The 24,573-nt window shown below is 42.4% G+C and overlaps 1 protein-coding gene across 1 annotated transcript in view; it reads right to left on the bottom strand.

Annotated features, from left to right (window-relative positions):
- Positions 1-24,573, bottom strand: part of naa25 (N-alpha-acetyltransferase 25, NatB auxiliary subunit) — a 44,338-nt gene that overhangs the window by 18,682 nt on the left and 1,083 nt on the right. The window contains exons 2-16 of the mRNA XM_039771331.1: positions 22,692-22,810; positions 22,417-22,491; positions 22,206-22,313; positions 19,176-19,254; positions 17,312-17,423; positions 14,579-14,668; positions 12,845-13,017; positions 12,649-12,761; positions 10,584-10,791; positions 10,410-10,499; positions 7,774-7,954; positions 6,530-6,629; positions 6,228-6,379; positions 5,137-5,262; positions 1,114-1,357 (exon numbers count right to left, since the gene is read on the bottom strand). Coding sequence (XP_039627265.1) covers positions 1,114-1,357; positions 5,137-5,262; positions 6,228-6,379; positions 6,530-6,629; positions 7,774-7,954; positions 10,410-10,499; positions 10,584-10,791; positions 12,649-12,761; positions 12,845-13,017; positions 14,579-14,668; positions 17,312-17,423; positions 19,176-19,254; positions 22,206-22,313; positions 22,417-22,491; positions 22,692-22,810 — 1,970 coding nt within the window. The remainder of the gene's footprint in view (positions 1-1,113; positions 1,358-5,136; positions 5,263-6,227; positions 6,380-6,529; positions 6,630-7,773; positions 7,955-10,409; positions 10,500-10,583; positions 10,792-12,648; positions 12,762-12,844; positions 13,018-14,578; positions 14,669-17,311; positions 17,424-19,175; positions 19,255-22,205; positions 22,314-22,416; positions 22,492-22,691; positions 22,811-24,573) is intronic.

The raw sequence follows: 24,573 nt of genomic DNA, 5'->3' as shown, positions 1-24,573 counted from the left end.
GATTCCGTGTTTGAGTTACATCGTGACAACACATCGTATAACTGCTCATGAGTGAATATCGTTTCTCTCTCTCTAATAAATAAACCAACTTTTTCGAATGTTTGTCCTTGTGATTTGTTAATTGTCTTTGTAAAAGCTATTCTAACGGGAAACTGTAAACGCTTTAATATGAACGGCATATCAAGACATATTGGTATCTCATGTTAGATGTACTACATTACATCAGAAATGTTCGACCAATTTTGAATACTTCTGTTCTTGTTGTATTGCATTGCCCATCACTCAGACATAAATCATGCAATAACATTATGATGCGTCCTTCTTTCCACAGTAATTTGGCTGATGGAAGACCGGACGGTGTTAACAATTGTAGATATTCTTTGTGATATTCTAAGTTGATGGTTTTCATCTTCCGCACTTTCACCATCAACTTTTTCAGCAGTGTATTGATATGCATTTAACTAATGTGCCGTGTAACCAATCGACAGTTTTTGTGCTAATTCGTGTGCTAGGATTGCCTGTATACTCATTTCTTCTGTTGATAACCCTTCAGGATGAAATTCTTCATTAAGATTTGGACATAATATATATTCTTAATTGGAAACTTAAAGTGAGGAAAATGTAAAAATTTATAAGAGCTGAGAGCGCAGGAACTGTGTCTGACAAAAGCATTCACACTAATGAGAGGTGAGAGGACCACAGGCGTGGGCCGTGAACTGAAAATGGTTGAGAGGAGAATGGGACCTGAAAAAATCCTTTGGCAATAGTCTCATCTTGTGTCAAGATTTTCTTTTATAATAGAGGTATAATGTGCCATTTTGCCTCTCTCTGGAGAATCCTTGGGTACTGCTGGTTTGACTTTGTGTAGGAGCACTAGAAGAGCTCAAGGAGATCAGCACCACAAGTGAAAGAGGACTCGGTGATCTGCCGCACTCCAAAATGAAGCTCACCGAATCTGGTGATAAGCACAGAGGACAACAAGATGGAACTGGACCTGAACGGGTCTTTAGTATCCCAAGTTATTTTGCATAAAAGGAGATAAATATTTTCTAATCCTGCACTCCCATAGCCCCACAAAAGCAATCAACTCCACACAATTTACTGTGACCTTACCTGCACTTTACGCTCCACAAACCGCTTCCCACCTTCCAGGGCCACTTCCAGCTGTCGGAGCAATTCATGTAGTGTGTCATTCTTGGAAGCCACCCCATTCTCGGCAGCTTTCTCAGAATTCTTTGGTTCCACAGGATGGCTTGGGGTGGCCAGGGTGGCTATCAATCGTAACGTCAAGGAGCGGATGCGCAGCCAAAGAATTTCTTCTTCCAAGGACAACCACCTGTCCTCCTCGGAAAGCTGCCTAGAAGACAGCAGTGCATTAAATGTTCCATGTGCTTATCAATAAGACCACACACGTCCCCTTCAAACCCTAAAGCAGGGGTGGCGAACTCCAGGCCTGGGGTGCCGCAGTGGCTACAGGTTTTCATTCTAACCCTTTTCCTAATCAGTGCCCAGTTTTCACTACTAATGAACTTTTTCTCCATCACTTTAATAGCCCTGTTAGAAGAGTTCAGCCCTCTGAATTGACTCGTTTCTTCATTAAATGACAGCCAAGCAGTAATGAGATGTGAAATGAGCTAACAGATGACCAGCTAAACTGAAGCTTCAAATTCCAACCATTTTCTTAATGAGAAGCCAATTCTTGCTGTTAATTAAACCTGCTATTTAATTCCATGGCCTGTTGCTGCTCTCATTCTGCCACAGCACACATTTTGAAAACTGTTGTTTTTCTGTTCTTTCTAAGAGCCCCGTCAAAATGTTTTGGTGACCTGAGAGATCAGCCTTACCGAGACCATCACCTCTCTTTAATTTCAAATATTGTGTGATGGGCACAGGGGAGCTGGTCATGTGGCGGCTTGTTTTGTGTTTCATTATTGTTTGGCTGCTAATTAAATTAAAACAAACAACTATGGGGCCTGAGTCAAGTTCACTAAAAGAAGTAATCAGCAGTAAAAACAAGAAGATGGTAAGAATGAAAACCTGCAGCCACTGCGAGTTCACCACCCCTGTCCTAGAGCTACTTCCACCACCTGGACTGGAAGGCCCATAATTCAAAATGTAACATGTTTCATTGTAAACCACAGATAACACCAAAAGCCTAACATCAGAGTCACTCTACCTTGGGTAACCTAAGTGTTACCAGACATGGGCACTGTGTTAGAGGAGCTCATTTAAAGAGAGAGGAGCTAATCGAATGAGGCAAACACCATCATCTCAAGGGGCCCATAAACTAAAATGATGGAGACTGGAGAACACACTTCCTCTGGAGACTGAGGGGCTGGACATGAAACATCAAATGTATTTTTTCTTTTGCAAGACTGACTCAGCTCACCAATTTAAGGAGCTATAATACACTCTTGTATAGGGCCCGATTATAATCCACTCAAAACTAGTTTTGACTCTCCTTGACTTCAATGTATTTTGCGGAGTTGGGCAAAGTTCCTGAATATTTGGTTGATGTTGCTAAAATTGAAGTTAAGCAAATTCAGCAGGGTTTTAACATTTTAATTATGCTTATCTTTTAAATTAGCTGGTTTAGACCTTCTAAGCTTTTTTTTTTGGTTAGTCACCTTCTGGTAGTATTGGACAGCTGTACTTATCAATAGCTCCTGATGACCCCGACTCTATTGATTCACTAACAGAATGTCTGACTAGTATCTCAGAATGGATGAATAGTAACTTTCTCAAGTTAAATAAAGACAAAACTGAAATCTTAGTGATTGGCAATAATGGATACAATGAGGCTATTAGAAATAAACTGGATACATTAGGATTAAAAGTCAAGACGGAGGTAAAAAGCTTAGGGGTAATTGTTGACTGTAATCTGAATTTTAAATCACATATTAATCAGATCATTAGGACAGCATTTTTTCACTCAAGAAACACAGCTAAAGTTAGACCTCTTATATCACTGAAAGATGCTGAGAAATTAGTTCATGCGTTTGTTTTCAGTCGACTAGATTACTGTAACGCACTCCTCTCAGGACCACCCAAAAAAAAGACATAAATCGTTTGCAACTAGTGCAGAATGCAGCTGCTAGAATCCTAACTAGGAAAAGAAAATTCGAACACATCACACCAGTCTTAGCGTCACTACACTGGTTACCTGTGTCATTCAGGATTGACTTTAAAATTCTGCTTATGGTTTATAAAGCCTTAAATAACCTCGCCCCATCTTATATATCAGAATGTCTGACACCTTATATTCCAAATCGTAACCTCAGATCTTCAAATGAGTGTCTCCTTGGAATTCCAAAAACAAAACTTAAACGGCGAGGCGGCCTTCTGCTGCTTTGCACCTAAAATCTGGAATAGCCTGCCAATAGGAATTCGCAAGGCTAGTACAGTAGAGCACTTTAAAACACTGCTGAAAACACATTACTTTAACATGGCCTTCTCATAACTTCACTTTAATTTAATCCTGATACTCTGTATGTTCAATTCATCATAATTACTATTCATGGTGGCTCTAAAATCCGTACTGACCCCTAATCTCTTCTGTTTCTTTTTCCGGTTTCTCTGTGGTGGTGACCTGCGCCACCTCCACCTACTCAAAGCTTCATGATGCTCCAACAATGATGGATGGATTAAAATGCAGAAGACTACGTGACCATCATCATCAAGTCCTTCCATGAGAACCCTAAATCCAAAGAGGACTGTTTCATTTATGTTAGGTAGATTGTCCAGAGGGGACTGGGTGGTCTCATGGTCTGGAATCCCTACAGATTTTATTTTTTTCTCCAGCCGTCTGGAGTTTTTTTTTCTGTTTTTTCTGTCCACCCTGGCCATCGGACCTTACTCTTATTCTATGTTAATTAATGTTGACTTATTTTCTTCTTGTGTCTTTTATTTTTCTATTCTTTATTATGTAAAGCACTTTGAGCTACTATTTATATGAAAATGTGCTATAAAAAATAAATGTTGTTGTTGTTGTTGGTACTACACTTTGGTATTAATAGATATTGAACCTCAGAACTGGTTCTGAAGCAAATAAATAACTCCAAACCTCTGTCTTACTCCAGCCTCCCTGCTGGGCCGCACATTTGCTCGCCTCCCAGGTGTGTGCTGCTCGTTACTTCCCTCTTGAAACTCTGAAGCCACAATCACGTTGCAGCAATAACAAAGTTCTGTCATGTTCCAGTGGTGTCATAGCATGTATTGTCCATAACTGCAATACTCAGCAAAAAGGGATCAGGGGGTCAGGGCATTGAGAGGAAAACTGACATTTATATCCAGTACCAAAGATCCGCAAGAGCTCCTACCATTCCATTTTCAAATTTGGCTTTTTCGGTCGAGTACAACCCTACGTTACCAGTCACTATTCTTCTAGTAGTTGTGGCCTGCCTTCTACACCTCTGTCAATGCAATCGGCAAGTGTGATAAAATAAATCGGGAGAGTCGATTTCAGCTTTGACGCCTCATTCTGCAGGTGGGGCTCTAGACAAGATGCTTTTACAGCCTGTGGAAATTGGCATATCAGAACCATGAAAGGCACTCGTGTCACTGCCTGCAGTACTCCTGGCATGAGTAGGAGAAAGGGGGCTAGGTGCGCACCAGTCTTAGGTCACACACTTGGAAGTTATTCCATCCATGCCAGAGCAGAGTGAGTACCCCTCAATTAGTCAATTAGACAACAGAGCCTCAATGTAACCTGATGGACTATGGTTGCCAACATGGTGACAGCACTTAATCATTAGGCCAACGTCTCAGTCTGGTAATTTACTCTTGTGATGTTGAGGGTTTTAAAACGTGTGGTGGGGGTTGGGAAAAAGGACACGGTGGCACACAGAGTGGCTCCGACAGTCATGAACATGTGACACACTGACCAGCTGCCAACACACACAATATGGAAGTGTGCAGTGCCTAACCCAGTGAGCAGAAGGCCAATGAGTGCCTGTTTACAGAGCTGGAGGCCAGCCAAGTGAAATTAATTACAGCCATAAAAGATATAAAACGGTTTCATGGAAACGGAATCCACATTATCTCAATTACCAAGCCCAAACGGGGCCAGTTTGGCCGACTGCAGTCCATGACGTCTGCCAGCTTGGCCGTGTTATCTAAGGACAAGGAAAAAAATACCTGGACTTGGGATCCCAGCTGACAAGAACAGTCAAATCTCGATTGTCCTGCATCTCCTTCCAAGGAATGTCATCCTCTTCAGGACACAATCCCATGGAGCGGACATTTTCTTCCAATGAAGACAAGCTGTGGGGAGAAGGAACAACTGTTTGACTTTTGTTATTACAGGTTGAGTGTAGATCTGATTGGGGAAAAACTGGCAAATGTGTTCATTTAAAATTAAACTGACAACACAATAAAGCAGATAGGAAGTGAAGGGGCCTGAATACTTTATGAATCCACTGTGGATGGATGCATAGATAGATAGATAGATAGATGTGAAAGGTGCTATAAGATAGACAGACAGACATATATGAGAGGCAGTATGTGACAGATAGACAGACAGTAGTGTAAAGCACTATATAAATATATAGACAGACAGACAGCCGGGTACTATTAATGAGAAAATTAGATGTAGAGATGGGTAGGCCCTTTAAAATGAGATTGAGAGAGAAAGACAAATGTGTAAGGCACCATATAATAGACAGATACATATGAAAAGCACTATAGATCAGCTGAAATGCTAAAAGAACACTCTCCAAGGGAACGTGTGCCACCTGTTGGATACAAACAGTAAGCTAAAAACTTAAGGCAAGAGCGTATGTTCGTAACAACAACAACCTGCTATTACAAGAACTGAGATTCTCCCATTCTTGACGGGAAAATATTTTTTTTTGATTGATATACTTTAACTCCCAAGGGAAAAATGTCTTTTTGCACGATCGTTGGTGGTCAGAATGCAGGGTCAGCCATGGCACAACGCCACCGGAGAAATTTTCAGGTTAATAGTCTCGCTCATGGGTCCAATGGAGTAGCAGTAACGGAATTTGAACCAGCACCCTTTGAGATACCAGCGCTGATCTGTAGCCACAGGGCCACCACTATGCACAAATATTACGGATCCCTTAAAACCAGCAGCATTCACAGTGTTGATTTATATGAATCTTTATGTTTTAAAAGCAACAGGACATAAATTAATGAGAGCTGCGTGGCACTTTAAGTGTTTGAGGTGGCAACACGGTGATCGAAACGTGATTAAACCAAGCTCTTACATATTCGCTTCAAGAAAGAGATCCAGCAGCATCCTTTCAACGCGGACTTGTGCAAAGTGCAGGGAGTTATTCAGTCTGTTCCGGAAAGCAATGAACTCAGGGATTTTTTCAAATGCACCATACTTGTAAGCTTGAATAATATATTCTGAGGTCTGGAAATGGAAAAAAAAAAAAAAAGTGACATTTAGCTTTGTGAAACGAGGCAGCCCTTTTACAGTATTCTTATTCAAATACACAAACATACACAATGCTGCCCCATCCAGCCATTCAAAGAGGAGAGTTAGTCAAACGTGAACACTTACATCTTTCTGGTTCGAGTGAAAAAACCTGAGAGAAAAGTTACAGGACTGTGAAGCAGCAGCAAACTGACCCAAGGGCTCTGCATAGCGTGTCACCAGGTACCTGCAGAAAAGAGAGAGAAGCAAAGCGCGCTGAGCACACAGGAAATGTGGGACATCAGGCCTGCAGCACCACCTAAAGGCCTGGGGCTCAAATTACACAAGACAAGGCGAGGCCTCGCATACAAGCAGTGTTTCTCAACCTTTTTGGTGTCATACCCCACTTAACCCCCATACCATATCCTCTCTAACCCCCCCCCCTAAAAAATGTTTGTGCGGACCATCAGCCTCCATGAACGTGGTGGGGGTTTGCCTTTCGTGAATCTAGTGCAATTGTCAGGGTCCCCACTTGATGAGCTGGTTTGGGAGGTACTGAGCATGATCACCACAAGTGTGACCCCAAAGGACCCACTACTGATGAAAACATTAGCAACTCGCAACACACCAGCGGTAGACCAAAACGGGGTTGTGATATACTTATACTGTATGTAAACATACTGTAATCTACCATCGTGGTGTGGCATCGTGTTGCAGGTTGGTCGGACATGCAGGTAACAATTTTTCTAGACTCTGTACACATTCTAGGAAACTGAAGACTGAACAATGGCAAATAAGGAAAGCAAACTAAAAATATTCTGGGGATTAGAAAATAAATCTGTTTAAGAAACAGCTGTCAACTGACTCCACAAACTTACCTTTGAGTCACTGAGTGGCACAAGTTTACCAATTAAGAATAATAATGGCACTTTCACAGCCAAGCCACCAATGCCGAAATGTGCCCCCCGAGGCTTAGGGATCTGTCAGACAGCAGAGCGGTTTTTGATTGGATAAGAAGAGCTCTCTCCTGCCCAATTAATGATTCTGCTCTCCACAGCTAACTCTAATCAATGCTTTACCAGACTACAGAGGTGATGAACAACACGCTGCTCCTGCTACCGCTAACAAGCCACGTTGGGTTTTCGGGATGTCAGAGAGGAACTCGGTAAAAAAAGAAGGCAGATATACCTAAATTGAATAGTTTAATAGGGCAATGTTTACAAGCTTTAAGTTTTACTCCGTTGGCCATGCTCTCTTTTTCAGGGGTGGGGGGACGATTTGTTTTCAATCCTATTTTTTGTAAAAATTTATCTATTTGTATGAAAATTAAAAAAAAAAAAAAGAAAGAAATAGAAAGAAGACAAACTAAATATGAGGTTGCTCTCACCTACCCAATTGTATCGTGCTGAATGTGTTTAGCATCCAGACTTGAGTATAGGTCCACAATGGGTTCAAATGCCCCAAGGCGACAATAAATAATGATAAGCAGCAGCTTGAATTGGGCGTTTGAGGGACTGTTGGACAAGCCTTCTTCCAAAAGGCCCAGGCACTGCCAAAGGTGGCGCTCTTCACCTGCAAAGTGCAAAAATGACAAACAGATTTTATTTTCTTGGCCAACACCTTTTCATATTTTTCATAATTTGTATTCCCATGATGCAAACCCTTCCCCTATTTTATGTTCCATGTTAGTCTTTAACTGTACTTTGCACAGATGATGATGAGTGTGGACTTGACTTTGTGATGGTGTACCTGGCTAGCATTGGCACCATTAAAATGCTGTTAAGTCAGACTCCCAGAAACGCACATGAAAGAAAGCAGCAGTGTGGGATGCAACAGAAGAGTCGCCACTAGGTGGCATTACCGCCCCCTACTGGCAAGCCATTGCTAGAACAAGCATTCAATTTCAAAATAAGGCTGAAAGTCAGAGATCCTAAACCTTGGCCTACTTTGTCTGAAAGAAAACCTGTATTTTCCATAATAAGGTGGACATTAAGAGAAGACATGACTAAAGTGTTTAAAATCCCAAAGGAAATTAGTCCAGTGGATCGTGACGGTGACTTTATAAAGAAATCATGATTACTGGGACAGCTGGCCACTTGTTGACGGCAGACTTCACACAAACATTCTGAAATTTTTCTTCAAACAGAAACAAAACTTGTGGCTCACTTTAAAATCAAAATGAATCCTGGGTAAAGCGACCAATCAGAATGAAAACATGCAGACCTTTCCCCTCTTCAAAATGTCAAAACTCATTCAGATTTGAGTTACAATAAATAGAATGTGTCTTGAACCGTTAAGTGTAATTTTCTCTCTCAGAAGTTGCAACAGAATATGCTTTTTTGTGATTAAGGTTTAATCTATTATATTAAAAATATTTTCGGTCATGTCCATGATATTTAGCCTTGACCACTCCCCTCCACTCGGCTTGTCCAATCATTAATCGGGCTGTGCACATCCTCTCTCTCCGTCCCACCCCGTGGCACTCTCAGCGCTAACTCGCCCTTCAACGCAGTCGGTTATAATGGCCAAGGCAGAAAAGCACATTTTCTATTCAAGAATGTCAAATTTTATATTGTGATAAATAAAACAGCAGCTGATAACGGGCTTTGAAAAAAGAGCTGCAAATAATAAAAGGGAAAAATAGAGAATCGTCCAATAAACGAGAAAGAGAAAAATATCCTGTACAACATGCGGGAAGAAATGCAAAAACACTCCTCTAACTTACTTTCTATAAATAATTCATAATATTGTTTTGGGCAAGGCGTTAGTGATTTAATTTATTTACTATCCTTATATATAATTTGATACTATCCGTATGTATGGTGTCCGCGTCAATACCTCGACTCAATACAAATTAGAACCATGCAATTGGACTCTGCCTCTGTAGTTAAAACATCACGTGGCAAACGCTGACGCAGTATTGCATGATTGGCTAAGAATGTTCGAAAGCTTCAGCGACGCCGCTGGATGGCCGAGTATAGTAAGTCGATGTTGGTTCGAGCAGATAACAATAATTTCAGTTGGTTTTTGGAACGTTGGTTTGGTGGGGCGTACTTTCCAGGACTAACATCGTTGACTGACTTAAACCCTTCGACAGCTCCGGAACCGTAAGTAATTTAGAACGTATCGCCATTTGCTTGGTACGTCAAAATCTATCTTTGAGCAGTTCGGTTTTGGCATCCGTCCTTCTGACATCTATTGGCAAACTGAGTAATGATGGCTGGGTATTAACAATGGTCATTGTTTAAATTTTAGCCGATCTCAGATCTAAAATGACCAAGTCAACATAATTATTACTCCGACTCCGATTAGAGTTGTAAAATACGGTTTGTTTTGAAGATTTGTTTGCCAGAAAAAAATCAAACGAGGTGCTCCGAAGAGCCGAGTTCACGTCTCGCAGCCCCGTTTAAACAGGAAACTCTTCATTACATTGATCGAAAAAGTCTATTTTAAGCACAAATCAGTGCCGTGATAACAAAATCATTTCAAGGACTTAAAAAAACAAAATTCTTTGCAGAGAAAGTATGGATTTCACAAACATAGAACTTGTAGCCCAATTCAATCAGGCTCCTAGTCGCTAGTTTATTATGCTTTGCTTTTTTACTATGTTTTATTATTCATTGATATTTAAAATAGACAGTTGCAGTGAAATACTCAAGAGAGTGATTTTCTCTCTATAATAACTAAGGACCAAATCATCTCCCTCCCGCGCCCCACATATTCTTCTATATACCATCTCTTCAAATACGATCGCTTTCTCTAATGGAGGAGCACCCCGACGCCCTTCGAGCGGCTCAGCCATGAGATACCTGGGGGTTGGTGAGCGAAGTTGGAGGCCCTTAATTATTTATAATAAACTTGTAGGCAGTCACCAAACCCTGTAAGGACCAATGTGAAAAAGAAAGGAGTCCGGTGACTACACTGAGCCTGGTTGACTACCTGAGGGTCACTGAACCTCCTAAGTCGATGATCCAAGATCTAAACTTCTACATGCCTATCAACATGGTGTGCCTCACATGCTGCTTACCTGTCTCCTTCCAGAAGTCGACTAAAACATGGGCAGCCAACAGGCAGTACATGTCAGAAAACTGCAGCTCGGTTTTCAAGCACGACTTTCCTTAGAGAAGAAGAGAATATCTCAGTTGTAACAATGAGCAGCAGGTACCCGAGCGGCGCGGTGAGCTGAAGAAAGTAGCCTTACCAAATTTCAGTCCATACAGGTAGCGGGCCTTGAGTTCCTCAATCAGATGCAGCTTGTGCTCCGTGTCCAGCGAGTGGTGCATGCCCAACAAGCGGGACAACTGCACCACACACAGATGCCGCTGCAGCGACTTGATGTCTGCTGGCTGAGCCAACGCATCTTCTGCTTGTGTAGACAGCGGAACCGTCTCAGTCAGCCTGTTAATAAACTGAGAAGCAGAGGTTCATTAGGAAGGCTGTGGCCGGTGGAACATGCAACACTAAAGTTGGCAGGAAACAGACAGTTGATGGGGAGAACTGGCACTTCAAAGCCCAAGTCTTTTATAAATCACTGGGCACAACAGATGTTAATACAAAATTAGAAAGGAAGTGCTGTACGGCTAAAAACTCGACTAACAATGAACTAAAATTGCCCGCCTCCGTCCATTTCTGTCCTTTAATGATGCTCAGACTCTGGTTCATTGTTTCAAAATGTCTCATATTGATTACTGTAATTCCCTTTTCATTGGCCACCCTGCAAAATCTGTACAAAGGCTACAGTATATTCAGAACTCCGCAGCCACACATCTCCCCTGTTCTCCCCTAGCTTCACTGGTTACCAAATCCATCAAGGATTAAATTCAAGATTCTGCTGGGCTCACTGGGTGCCATGAGAGGGTGCTGTAAGGAGACAAGCTTCCTATTATGGACTTCTATGCGACCCGGAAGTGCCTTCATCGGTCAGTCGCCCTGGCACCGGAAGTACTCCCGGGTCTATAATAAAAGGGACCGCACTCCCCTATTCAAGCGAGTCAGAGCTGGGAGGTAGTGGAGCAACACTTGAGTGGAGGAGGGCAGTGTGGTAGTAAGCAAATAGAGATATTGTGAGAGGAAGACCTGTATTTGCTTGTGCTTGTGTCACATTTGGAGGTACTTAAAATAAAAACCTTCAGTTATTTGAACCTGTGTTTGTGGTAGGGGTTGGGGCTCACTGACGCCCTGGGTTTATCACAATAACATGTTGGACAGACGAGTCTCTCATCTTCTTAGGATGTCTGAAAACACCCACCCAGGTTCCTAACTCTTCATAGCTGCGTTAAATGCCCTGTACTTCAAGGGGAACATTCATTGGTCGTCTCGCACACAGACACAAAAACTCACCCCTACAACTTCAAATCACCAAGTGATTAGATTTGAGACTGAAGAACCAGTGGTAGTGAAATTAAATTGACGAATACCATGTGTCAGGTGACGTGGTCTTGTGAGAGGCGTTGAGGCCATGGGAAGTTCTCCCAAATATCATAAGAACTGGACTTGACAACAACATGTTACAACTTTACTGGGATTTCCAGGCTAAAGAAGGCCAAGAAGGTGACCTGAATGCATCAGCAGCAACTGGCTGACGCAAACGATGTCACAATGTCTATTAAAATGACTGTTTAATGAGGTACTTGGCCCTTGGCGTTTGGAGTGACGGCCAAAAAAACCTCATGGTTTCATGCAGAACAGACATAACCAAGTTAATGATACAAAGGACATTGGAGGGGGCCAACGCTGAACAGCAGCGAGCAACATCAGCAAAGCTCATAAAAATGTATCTGGGCCACATAATCCATGTGCCAGATATCAAGTTGTATGCTCACAAAGTCCCAAACACAAGTGTTTTTGCTAAAGTACTGTGAAACAAACTACCCATTCAACCATTTTTGTAACTCACTTATCCAGGGAGGAGTTTTTGGGCAGCTGGCACCTATCCGGCACCTAAGCGGATTGGTGGCTCTGAGGCTAGGGATCTGCACTGGAAATCGGAAGGTTGTCGGTTCAAATCCCATATATGCCAAAAGTGACTCCACTCTGTTGGGCCCTTGAGCAAGGCTCTTAACCTGCAATTGCTGAGCGCTTCGAGTAGTGAGAAAAGCGCTATATAAATGCAAAGAATTATTATTATTATTATTATTATCCCATCATTCACAGGGCACAAGGCTTGATCATTGCAGCTAAATAAACTACTTTCAGATGTGGAGCACACTCAAATGAGAATGAGCTTCTGAACTGAAGACCCCACTCCCCGATGGCTCACTACTCACCTGGACGTACTGGTCAGGCTCTAGCAAATCAACAAAGATCCTCAGGTCAGTTATGCAGCAGGGCTTGTCTCCAAACTTGACAAAGTACTCAAACATTAGGTCCAGAGGATTTCCTTCAGAAAAGTTAAAGGAGAGATCTTTAAACGTACTGCAGCCCAGCACTTTCACAGGCGGCTAGTTCAACCGTCATCCTTACCAAGCTCTCGTTCCTCAGAGGAGCTCCTCTGCCGCAGCCGTTTAATGAGCTCCAACCGCGCCAAGTAGGGCCCACGTAAGTGCCTGGAGTCTTTACTGTCTTCTCCTGCGATCCTGTCCTCGACAAATTTAATAGCTTGGTCTACGGCTGAATCGACATGGCCTTCCGTGCAGCTGTGGAAGAAACGCACATTGGAAATAATTACTCTGGATCAGGCCTGAAAAGAGATACCTCTTGATCGAAAGAAATGAAACAAAGGTCAAGAAAGGTGATAAATAATCTGAATGTTCCCCCTTTGGTCTGTGTGACAGACAATCATTCTCTATTTGATGCTCTTAAGTCAACAAAACAGGTCACTGAGAAACGACTTAGACTGGAAATAAGCAGTATAAAGGAGCTCATACAGAGTAAAAAAATAAAGAAGGTTCTCTGGTCGGACACAAAAACTCAACTTGCTGATTGTCTTACAAAAAGGGGAGCATCTGCTCTCATGTTATTAAAAGTACTCAGCGAATGGCTATGGTGCTATTGAAATCTTATCTAAAACTGTCTTATCAAAACATTTAATAAAAATAAAGGGGCTACATTCCAAACCTATGCACTTTCAATTGTATATGTAACTACTGTTTTGTTGTGTTTGCTGTGACCTTTATTGTTCTGCTATGGTAACCAGGGACTTTGTTACATATGTTTCCCCCTTTATTCTTTTATTGTTTTTGTTGTAAAAAAATTATATGGGAGATTGTTAATATGTCACATCTCACCTGCACTATTTAACCCAGTGTATGTGCTTCCGGGAGAATGGAGGGCGGGTGCGTTTTTGAGGGAGGGTGTTCGGGTGTGAGACGGGAGTGAGGAAGCTGCTGAACGCCTCTAATAAATGTTATCAACAATTAAACGTTGTGTTTATTTCAGTTTAACAATAAATACTGAATTGAAAGATAGGAAAGTTATCAGGGTGTTACTTATTTCCCTATTTTTACTGGCCTCTGTTACAGGCCAAAAAATCCCCCCCCAAGGGCAGGAGAGCAGTAAACCAATCAACTAGGGAAATCAGGGCATGTCGAGAATTTCACATCCTAACTTTACACCAATGACATAGATGGAATAAAACATCGGGCGTGGTCTCCCCTAGACTTTCTCATATACTCAGATATGGGGATGGATATTTGAGGAGTAAACCGCAAGGATTATATTTTTAGATAATGAAAATTAAAGAACCTTCAACAAAAAATCAAATTAAGTTTATAATAATTGTTCAACATGTTATTAAAGTAAAGTTGAATAAATCGGACTCTGCAGTTACAGGAAGAAAAGGTAAAGTACCACTTCCGGTTCGAGGAAACAGCCGAAAAGTTGATAGAAATCTACGTTTTGTTCCTGATATTTGTATGAAAAATTTGGTTAACCGAAGTTAAAGTGTACACAAATCATTGTGTTTACACACAGACACAAACATAATTCCAAAAATGAGATTTTCTGACTCGGGGAGGTCTAAAATGTTTAGATTCATCAAAATCTCGAAATCGAATTTTTGGACAATTACAGTATTTTCCCTACGAAAAAGTTATTTGGATTCAGGGAGGTCTAAAATGTCGAGATTCATCAAATTCTCAAAATGGAATTTTTGGATAATTAAAATATTTTCCCTACAAGAAAGTAAAAACGGAAATTTAAAGCACATGCCAGGATCAACAGATATCATTCAGTGTTTTACGGCAGGTATATACTTACTGTTCTCCTTGTTCAGGTGGGCTCCAGGCTTCATCAATGAGATGGAAGACAGAATCGAAGTAAGACAGATAGAACTGCCAGTCATCTGGGCTGAAAGGTCACATAAATGGAGAATTACACATTGCTTTTAACAAGACTGTTTTTATTATTTTCATATTGTTTGATTACTCAACACATAATTACATCTCATGACTGCCATCAGCAAATCAGTGACGCAACGTCAGAGGAAGTTCCACTCTAAATATGTCAGCATCTCCAAGTAACGTTATTCCTCTGTTGGATGAAACTTCAAATCATTAGCAGGTGTTAGTTTGCTTATCTAGCAGGGTAGGTTTTGTTTCAGATTTTTGCTCTTCTTTGTGTCTTTAATTTTTAGATTGCTCCACCACCTCCTTAGCATTAGACCTGAGCATCACCCAGGCTGTAAAAACAGTGCTGAAAGTGTTTTTCCTGAGCGTCACTCGGGCAACTGTATAGACGCATTTCTCTCACACGTTTGACCCAAGGATTACTCGGGTTGTAGAAATGCCAACAGCATTAACACCGAACGTCGCTCAGGAAACGATACAGGCGTGCCCTGTGTAAGTGACAGGCCCGAGTGTAACCCAGGAAATGAAGCAAACCAATCTTCTCCTAGCCTCATAATGGCGTCTCATAAGAAACGTTTCTTAGCAAGCCCAGGTGTTGCACGCTCTTGACAGTGAGACAAACAGTGATGATGCAGTGAATCTGTCTTCAGGCGCTGGAAATGTAAGTAATTCTGATGACTCCAAAAGCGACGCTCATATTTGTTGCACATGTGTAGTGTGCTGCTCAAAAGCTGATCAGACTGGAAAGGAAATCCGCAAGGAAACACGCTGGATTGTGTATTTCACTGTGCTTCAAGATATACCACACAATATAGGTAGTATTAGCGTTATTTTTATAATTATTATGACTTTTTGTGTTTGTGAAAGATGAGATTTAATAAATATGTAATTTCTTCATGCTTTTGAAAAGCTTTTTTGCGAAAGAATGTAATGTTTAGGAGGTTAATCTTACGATTGTGCCCCTGCCTCATCCAACATTATCATTGCCTGATCCTTTTCCTTTCCTCGCAATGAGCCCTGGAGACTGGGAGGTTAGGAGGCTTATCGTTGCTGAATAGGCCCAAGTGTGTGCGTGTGTCTACGTGTTCACCCTACGATGGACTGACGCTCCCCATCCACGTGTTGTTGCTGCCTCATGTGTGATGCTTGCTGGGACAGACTCCAGCTCCCCTACAACCCTGCCTTGGATAAGTGGGTTAGGAAGACAGAATGTCACTATTACTAACTCAGCAGCCATTCTACCTGCACTTCAGGACACGCCAATCCACCTGAAGCTAAGCATGATCAGGTCCAGCCAGTACTTGGAATGGAGTCAAGTCAAGTTGGGGAGCTTGCACTGGTACTGTGCGTTGGCACACCCACTACACAACAAAACAATTCGGGATCCCAGTTGGCAAGCCCCCAGGCAGACACGCGGTCCAGTCCCACCCTCCGGAAATGACCCTCTATCTGCCACAGCCAGGTGTTACGTGGGCGACCCCTTGGCCTGGTCCAGTCCTTCAGGTGCCCAACAATGAGGATCTTACGAGCCGGATCATCCTCGGAGAAACGCGCCATATGGCCGTAGTGCTGTAACTGACACTCCCACACAACGCAGGTCATGTGCCTCATTCGGGACCCCATGAGCAACACAAAGTCATACCAACAGTAACCAAGGATTTTCTGGACAGACATAGCACCAAAGGAGTCCAGTCTTCATCTCAGGTCACTGGATAGCATCCATGTCTCGCATACAGGAAGCACCAGGACTCTAAAGACTTGGACCTTCGTCCTTTCAGATATCAGGAGCGCCACACACCCCTTTCTAGCGAAATCATGACATTGCGTGCTCTCCCAATCCGTCTACTGACTTCATAGGAAGAGTCACCAGAAACATGAATGTCACTGAACAGGTAAGTAAACCTCTCGACAAAGTCAACACTCCCTCCTAAAACAGACACATTGCTGATGGCCGTGCCCAAGAGGTCATTAAAGGCCCGGATGTTGTTTTTTATCCAGGACACTCGCAAGCCCAGACACTCAGACTCCTCGCTCAGTCTCTTCAGAGCCCCCATCAGAGGATCACAGCATCATCAGCAAAGTCAAGAAAAGTAATACATGGATGGGAGACCAACCAGAAAAAGCTTGGGTTGCTACTGGAGGGGCTGGAGAGGCCGGCAGGGGGCGCTTCGCCTGAGGTTTGAATGTGCATCCCAGTGCAGTGACAGGGACACTTTGCTGTAAAAAACTGTCACCATCCTTCAGATGAAAAGTAATACCAAAGTCCTGACACTCTGTGGTCATAAAAGAATCCCTGGGCATCCATCTAAAAACAGGTGGGTGAATCCCGATGTCCTGAAACATTCATGGCCTGGTCATTGTGGCCCCCTAATTATTCCCTGCTGTTTTCCACCTCCTTAACCAACTAACAGCTAATGTGTGGTACTGGTGTAAAATGGCTGCCGTCGCATCATCCAGGTGGATGTTGCACATTAGTGGTGGTTAAAGTGGCTCCCTACTCACTGTGTATAGCGCCTTAAGAAGAGAGAAAGGCACTATATTAATGTAAACACTTATTATACCTATCAATTGGGCACTGGATAAGAATCAAAATTCAAAAGAAATACAGCTCTAAAGTGGTATCCATTAATAAACTCGTGCTTACTTTTTCAGTAACAATTTTCGAGACAGCGCATTACACTCGGGCCACTGATCCAGTTTCCTGTAAAGAGACATGCACTTGTTCTCACGGCTCTGCACTTCGCTCGTCAGCTTTTCTGGAACAAAACAGCATCGGCTTTCAGAAATAAGCAGAAAAAAAATCACAGCCCGAGGTCAAAGTTTCACAATAATTTTCCACAATTTCAGTGATTGGATTTTATAGGAATTAAAAAAAAAAAAAAAAAAAAAAGAGAGAACAGTCGGTGGATCAACTGAAAAACAACTGAAGTTCCTTTTAACTGGCACAAAGTTCCTTTGAGTGACCTGGCTGGTGGCATCACAATGACATACGCACAAAGGGCATTCAGAGTGTATGAAGACTGGCACCTGTCACACACATACACCCTGGGGACAGCTTCAATGCTCTAAAGGTGGCAATTCCTCACAGGGCAGCAAGGTGGCACAGTTTACTAACATCTCACCTCTTCCTCCCTTTACAGACAGGATAGCCGACCACCCTACCACCTCTGACGTCTCTTCCTGCTTGGCATGTACTTAACCACAAGTGTCGCCGTCACTTTAAGACTTGCGTCTATGAAGACGTTATTTGTCCTTTACTGACGCATTTATACTTTGCATTTATTTTCAATTATTGTTTGGTATTTGGTACAGTTTATTAATCCCCGAGGGGAAACTGTCATTTCGTGTGACCTTTTAGAGGTCAGAATGCAGGGTCAGCGATGGCACTGCACTGCTGGAGCAATTTTCAGGTTAAAGGCCTTGCTTAAAAGCCATAGGAGAAGGATTCCTTCTGAATAATTACACAGGGTTTGTCTGTGGGTGTGCCAACGCTTCATCTTTGTTTGTGCTTTAATTACACATCAGAGTGAAGCTTATGCTACAGTGAAGGACTCAAACACCCCTGGACAACCAAATGGTGTCACCTTTACAGTCCGGCAGAGGATACTTTAGCCTTCCAGACTTGAGCGGCACCTTCACAGCTGTTTATATCTTCAAGTGGTATCATCGGATTTACTAAGGACCCAAACGTTAACAAGGTTTTCCAGTATTGCTCATCTTACTTTGTGGCAGTCTGTCCTTTCTATTCCTTACTATAGCAAGGACTGCAAATGAAAAAACTCAACACCGGACCAGGGAGAGGTTCTTTCCAACCGATACTCCTTTATCTTTAAGGATACTTGATATTCTTTTTCCAGTTTCATCGAGGAAACCTTGACACTCTTCACCCACCACAGCACAGTGCACCACTCTTGTGACAATGGCTCCTGTTTGTTGCCCTGCTGCAAGTTTGTTATTCATCCTGTTCCCATTACCCTTTAGTGCCATCTGCTGGCATAAAGAGCAATCACAAATTAACACCTTTAAAGTGTTAACGATATTCACACATTAGTTCATTGTAATTATAAGATGGAGATTGACTCCTATGATGGTAGGCCAGCTTGGGGGTTACAAAGATCCACATAGTGCTGCCAATCTCGCCCAATAAGTGCATTTTTATTACTCTTTAATATTGTTTTTTTGTATCAGTATGCTGCTGCTGGATTATGTGAATTTATCCTTGGGGTTAATAAAGTATCTATCTATCTATAACACAAAGGATTTTAATACAAGGCTTAAGAAGCAAAACCACCGACACACCACAAGGGTCTTTAACGACCCCAATCCACGTGTACACCATGACTCCCTGGCAGGTGAAGCGACTGGCTCACCATCACAGACATTTATTAAAATTCTGCAAATTAGATGATCACTGCAGAAGAAAAGTGGAATGAGAGAAGCTGCCAGGAAAGAGAGCACACGTCAAGAGAAGTGAAGACGTGTGTGTTAGTAACTGGATCATCACTCACCTCCTAGCTTTCCTCTCACAACTTCCAGGGCCTCTGTGTATTTGCCAAGCCTTTCGAGAATCATAAAGTAAAGCTGAACCTGGAATATGGAAAGGGGAAAAAAAAAAAAACAAAAAACAAGATGACGACAGGTGAACTGGGAAAAGCCACTGCTCTCCGGAGAAAGGACTGCGGCGGTCCCACGTGGTTAATTACACAGCCTTGGCAGCCTTTGGGCCTTGCGTCTTTGCTACAGGAAGCAGCAGCAGCAGCAGCACAGGTTGTATGCCAAGTTCAGTTATGCTGCACAGTGGTCAGGAAGTACAGATAAACCCAAAATAAAGTTTTATTACAAACCAACAGACTTATATAAAGGAATATGCTAACCAAAAATTGTTTTTTGTTTGTATGTTACTTACTCCATGTACTTGTAGTGATGGCCAAATAAAAATGTTTAATCACCTCTTTGACACAGAACAGAAATACAAAACACTTTATTATAAGATACAAGGCAGTGGAGCTGTACAACATCAAACAACGTGAAAAATGAAAAACAAATCTCAAGTTATTTGTGTCACATAACCCACATGGTCAGTTATCGGGTTGTATGTTAAAAAGATACTTTCCAGAATTAACAACACACATCACAAACATAAGACTGACTTTTTGAATGTGATGCCCACCTTTCCCCCTCATTCACTGACCAAAAGTCCTGTCTAAAATTCAAAAAATCCTTCCCATGAGGCTTAAGGTTTCCTGTTTATGACACATACTGATAAAGAACACCATTTCAGCAAAAAAGCATGAGTTGGGCACAATTAATACAAACGAATGGATAACTGACAAGTGGGTTATATGACACAAGTAAAGCCGATGTCACATTATGCGACTTCTAATTGTGAGGTACGTGAGACTTGAAGACTGTACTGGAGTTGTCGATTTTTTCCTTGGATGAAGTCAGTTTGCACAACTAAAAACTACTGGGCAGGTCTACTTTCGAATGGAGTGCCCACAATTCCAACAAAGTAGTGTTTGCCCTGTTTATGCCTGACGGAGCCAATGTTAAATTCCAAGTTAACGTAGGCACTGTGGCGGACGGCTAGGGCCCCTGCCCAGCTGGGACGCCTGGAGGATGGAAGGACCAGGAGAGGAACAATATCTCCCCCAGGATACGAGAGGGCAGCCGTCCTGGTTTGCTTTGGGGCCACAGAGCTTGGAAGCTCATCCCTGTGGGGGTCCATGGCCGACACAAGGAAGCACCCGGATGGTTCCAGAGCCATGGACTGCAGCACTCCTGCAACACTAGTAAGTGCTCCAGGAAGGTCATCAGGGAGCTCCTGGAACACATCCGGGGGGCAGTATTAAAGGAGCCACCAGACTCCATTCTGAGAGGCAGAGGACGGAACTTGCGAAGAAGGGAGTGGAGGCAGCAGAAGAAAAAAAGAGAGAAGGAAAGGAAGGACTGAGCTATATTGTGGGTTTGTGTTTTATGTGCTGGGAAAGGCAGTGAAGAAAATAAACGTGTTGTGTATGTGGGACATTGTTGGGTTGTGTGTCTGTCTGTAGTCGGGCTGATCTTCACACCTAGTGCCGCCTCCGAGTTGAAGGATCTTGAAGGTTGCTGGTTCAAATCCTGTTGCTGGCATAAGAGATAATACTAAGCTGAGCAAGGCCTTGAAAATTGTTCCAAGGGTACTGACCCCGTACTCTGACCCGCAAAAGTCATGCGAAAAGACAATTTACCCTGAGGGATTAACAAAGTATATTAAACTTAAAAAAAATAAAATAAAATAATAATAGTAAAAAAAAAGCTCAGCCATGGAACCATCTTGGCCCATTTGTTTATTTTTCTATTCTACTCTGGTACTTAAAAATCAAGACATCAGACAGAAGAGCTTCTCATCTGCTTGCAAGGTCTAAAACACCCATAGTTATGCTTTACAATATATGCATTATACTTCATGAGGATCAATCATTGGCTGTCAGCTCTCATGCACACAGAGCCCTCTATATAGCAGAGAGACAGACAGACAGACAGAGAGAGAGAGAGAGAGAGAGAGACAGACAGACAAGTTACCAGGCTGAAAATGGTCCAAAGTGTTTCCGAGGTTCTCAACAATCACCCCACTAAAAGCAATGAATGGCACGATTAGGCCAGGGATGTGGGTAAAGAATTACAAGGCTTTTAATAACATTAAATACAAGTCACATGATCTCGCGTGCGTGCGTGTGCGTGTGTGTGTTAAATGCTTTCTCCAGTAAGCAAAATGAAGGATGGGTTTGGTCAAAAACACAATTACAAACTTTATTTTTTCCTCTTCCGGCCCCCAAAGTGGAAAAGGAGCCCACAGAAGGGCACCCACCTCACTTCCGGACCGTCACAGAATGGCCATTTACCTGTATAAGAAATGAGACTAATGGAAGCAGGAGCAAAACTGCATCTGTGGGAGCTACACCAGCCTCAAAGTGCAACCATTTTGGAGACCCCATGGAAAAGACTTTTGCTGTTTGTTCCATTTTTTTTGGTTTTGACAATTTAACATCATTAATTAAAGGAGATGTCTGCAAGACCCCAACTCTTCAAACTTAGCTGCCGAGTGCCTCTAACTGGCTAAGCTCATGCAAATGAAGGCAATGACAGACAATCTGTGGAAAAGTCTTTTTCCTTGGCAATCCACTGTGAACCAAGATCAATGGAATGACAACAGCTATCGTGATTTCAAGTCTCCCAACTTACCTGTCTGCTCACTCGGGTCAAACATTCAGTCCCCAGAATTAAAACTATTTTTTTTAAAAATGCACAGGAGCAGTTTACAAGTCTGGACAGAGATGTTACCAGGCTGAAAATAGTCCCAAGTTGTTCTGATGATTTCATTAGGAGGACATTTCACCAGACAGGGAGAACACAAGCAAGTTTCTCCCAACTCAGTACAGTGTTAGGCTTAAGGTTAGGGGTGCCGTACCCACTAAATGACGAAACGGCTCAGGACCCCCCAGGCAGACCCGCAGTCCAGTCCAACTCAATACCCTATCCAAAACAAAAACACTTACTTCTGCCTCTGCCTCAATCTTGTCCTCCTTCACCATCTTCTCCACCATTCTCTCAGCCAATGGGAGGAACATGGTTTTCGACAGCTTCTCATCCTGTGCCGAGATCGCCTGAAGGAAAAAGGAGGTGGGTGAATGAGTCGGGAGTAAAAGGAAAAACTGGGTCAAGTCAAAGAGACACGTCAGGACGCTAAGCAGAACAACCACAACGCACCTGCATAACCAGGCTCATGACTGACCAGAAGTAGTAGGGATTCTTGGGAACGATCTTATAAAGTGCCATCCCTGCCTAAATTAAAAAAAAAAATAAATAAAAAGAAAGCAATTCACTGTAGGCAAAACAAGGCAATGTCCATAACGTAAATACAGAGCAATCATGGAAGTGTCAGGTAGCAGCTCTGGCCAAAAGAATGGTCCACATGCAAGTGTAGAAAGACCAATCATTAGTCAACTTGAGGTTTTTTATTAAAATACTTAACAGACCCACACCTGCTGCATCTTCTTATACTCGCCAACACGGGCATACGCCATGAAAAGATGGGAGTGGTACTCTTCACTGTTTGGGACTTTCTTCACAGCTGCTTCATAAAGTTTCATCACCAGCTCCGCTAGAGAAGAAAACACATCTTTAAGAAACTGTACTGCAAATTATTATCTATGTACATCTACTGTATCTAAAGAAACCAATTTCTGCCTGTGTGGCCGTTCCACTCTTTTGGATGTATAAAGTGGTGAGGTTTGGGATGTGTCATCTGTTGGAAAGTATTTTGTAATGCATGTAGTGAAAACAAAGCAGTGCATATTTCATTCCAACAGATGGTGCACTGCAAACATACGCACTGCTGTTAAGAAGCCTACAGCCAACACCATGAGTCAACACTGAAAATTTTAAGGAAAAAAAAAAAAAATAGGAGAAAGTAATACTCTGCAGCGAGTCCTTTGGACATTCATTAACTCTTTCGAGGCGGATGTCGACACGCTACACGAATGCATTCAGCGCTACGATCAGCTGGGGACCAGTTAGATGATGCATCAAAATCAGAGTTCAATAAGTTCCGTTAGCAATAATATGCAAAAGGCTGTCCACGGAGCATTTTGCTTTGCACATTCACTTCGCTGTCTCGCCAGAGCCGGGTGGTGCCTGTGTGAAGACAGCACAGGCAGGAAGAAAAGGCTGCTCTGCTGCCCATTCCTGCAAGCCGGCAAAAAAATATTCAGCCCTCAAAGAGTTAATGAAGCAAAACGACTAATCATGTAAATTAGTAACAAATTCCATTAAGAACTATAAAGAATACATAGATACACACTAGCCTCCGATAATCTGATTTTAAGACCCCCAGGTCAGATCAGCTACTTGCTTCTGTGTGACAATTAGGAGGCTCCGATACGATTGGCTACTTCCTCTTTCAGTCATTTTTAGCCTCGCATATCTTGGTTTCTATTTATTTGTAGTGTTGGCTGTATGCGCCATCTGTTGGAAGTGTATTTGTTTTTTATTATTTACTGAATATTTCCAAAGAAGTAAATAAAACAATTAATATTTTTAATATAGCCCATACTCGAATGACAAGCCAAGACCCCTCCACCCGAGAGTCAAGAAGCACTGAACCAGCATCAGTGAGCAGCAGATATCCTGGACGTGAAGGGCTGAATGGTGGTGGACCAGCCTTCAATGGTTTACATAGATGCTTTGTTATTATATCCAGATGTAATAAACTGTAAAACTGAAACACTCGACTATCATTAGTTACAGTCTCATGGGATTTCCAAAGTGAAGCAACAAGACGTGGAGCAGGAGGAGTGCCTGAACAGATTAGGTTCTGCTGTTAAGAGGCGAGATGGAGGCGGACAGATCTCAAAGCATTGGAGTTAGAGGCAGTAGTGGGATATCAACGGACAGGAAAGAAGGCAAGGAAGTCCAAAGGGAAAAAACTGGGAGTGGTCTCCCCTGGACTTTCTCGTATACTCAGATATGGGGATGGATATTTGAGGAGTAAACTGCACGTTTTACTTAAGTCTTCAACCTGCCTCAAGAATGATTTAAGACATGAAGCGGTAGGTGAAGTTACGGCGAAGGTGGTAGGAATGAGAATGGCGTCTGTACACATGCGCCACATGGCACACCTGCTGGCCACTTCCGAGAGTTAATTCTACAATAAAATAAAATAAAAAGAGGAATAACCTTGGAGGTCAATCATCACCCTGAAAGCGGACAGTAGACGTCACGTAGTATACGTGTACCAAATTTCAGGTCAATATTTCAAATGGTTTGCAACCTACAGGCGATTTAAAATACTGGACGGACAAACGAACAGCCATGGTGACACATTATATTTATAATATATGTTGTACATTAAAGAACCATTAACAA

The sequence above is a fragment of the Polypterus senegalus genome, chromosome 12 (genome assembly GCF_016835505.1).
Source record: "Polypterus senegalus isolate Bchr_013 chromosome 12, ASM1683550v1, whole genome shotgun sequence".
Taxonomy (NCBI): Eukaryota; Metazoa; Chordata; class Cladistia; order Polypteriformes; family Polypteridae; genus Polypterus; species Polypterus senegalus.
Note: the sequence above shows the minus strand (reverse complement) of the source record. Positions and strands in the feature narration are given on the sequence as shown.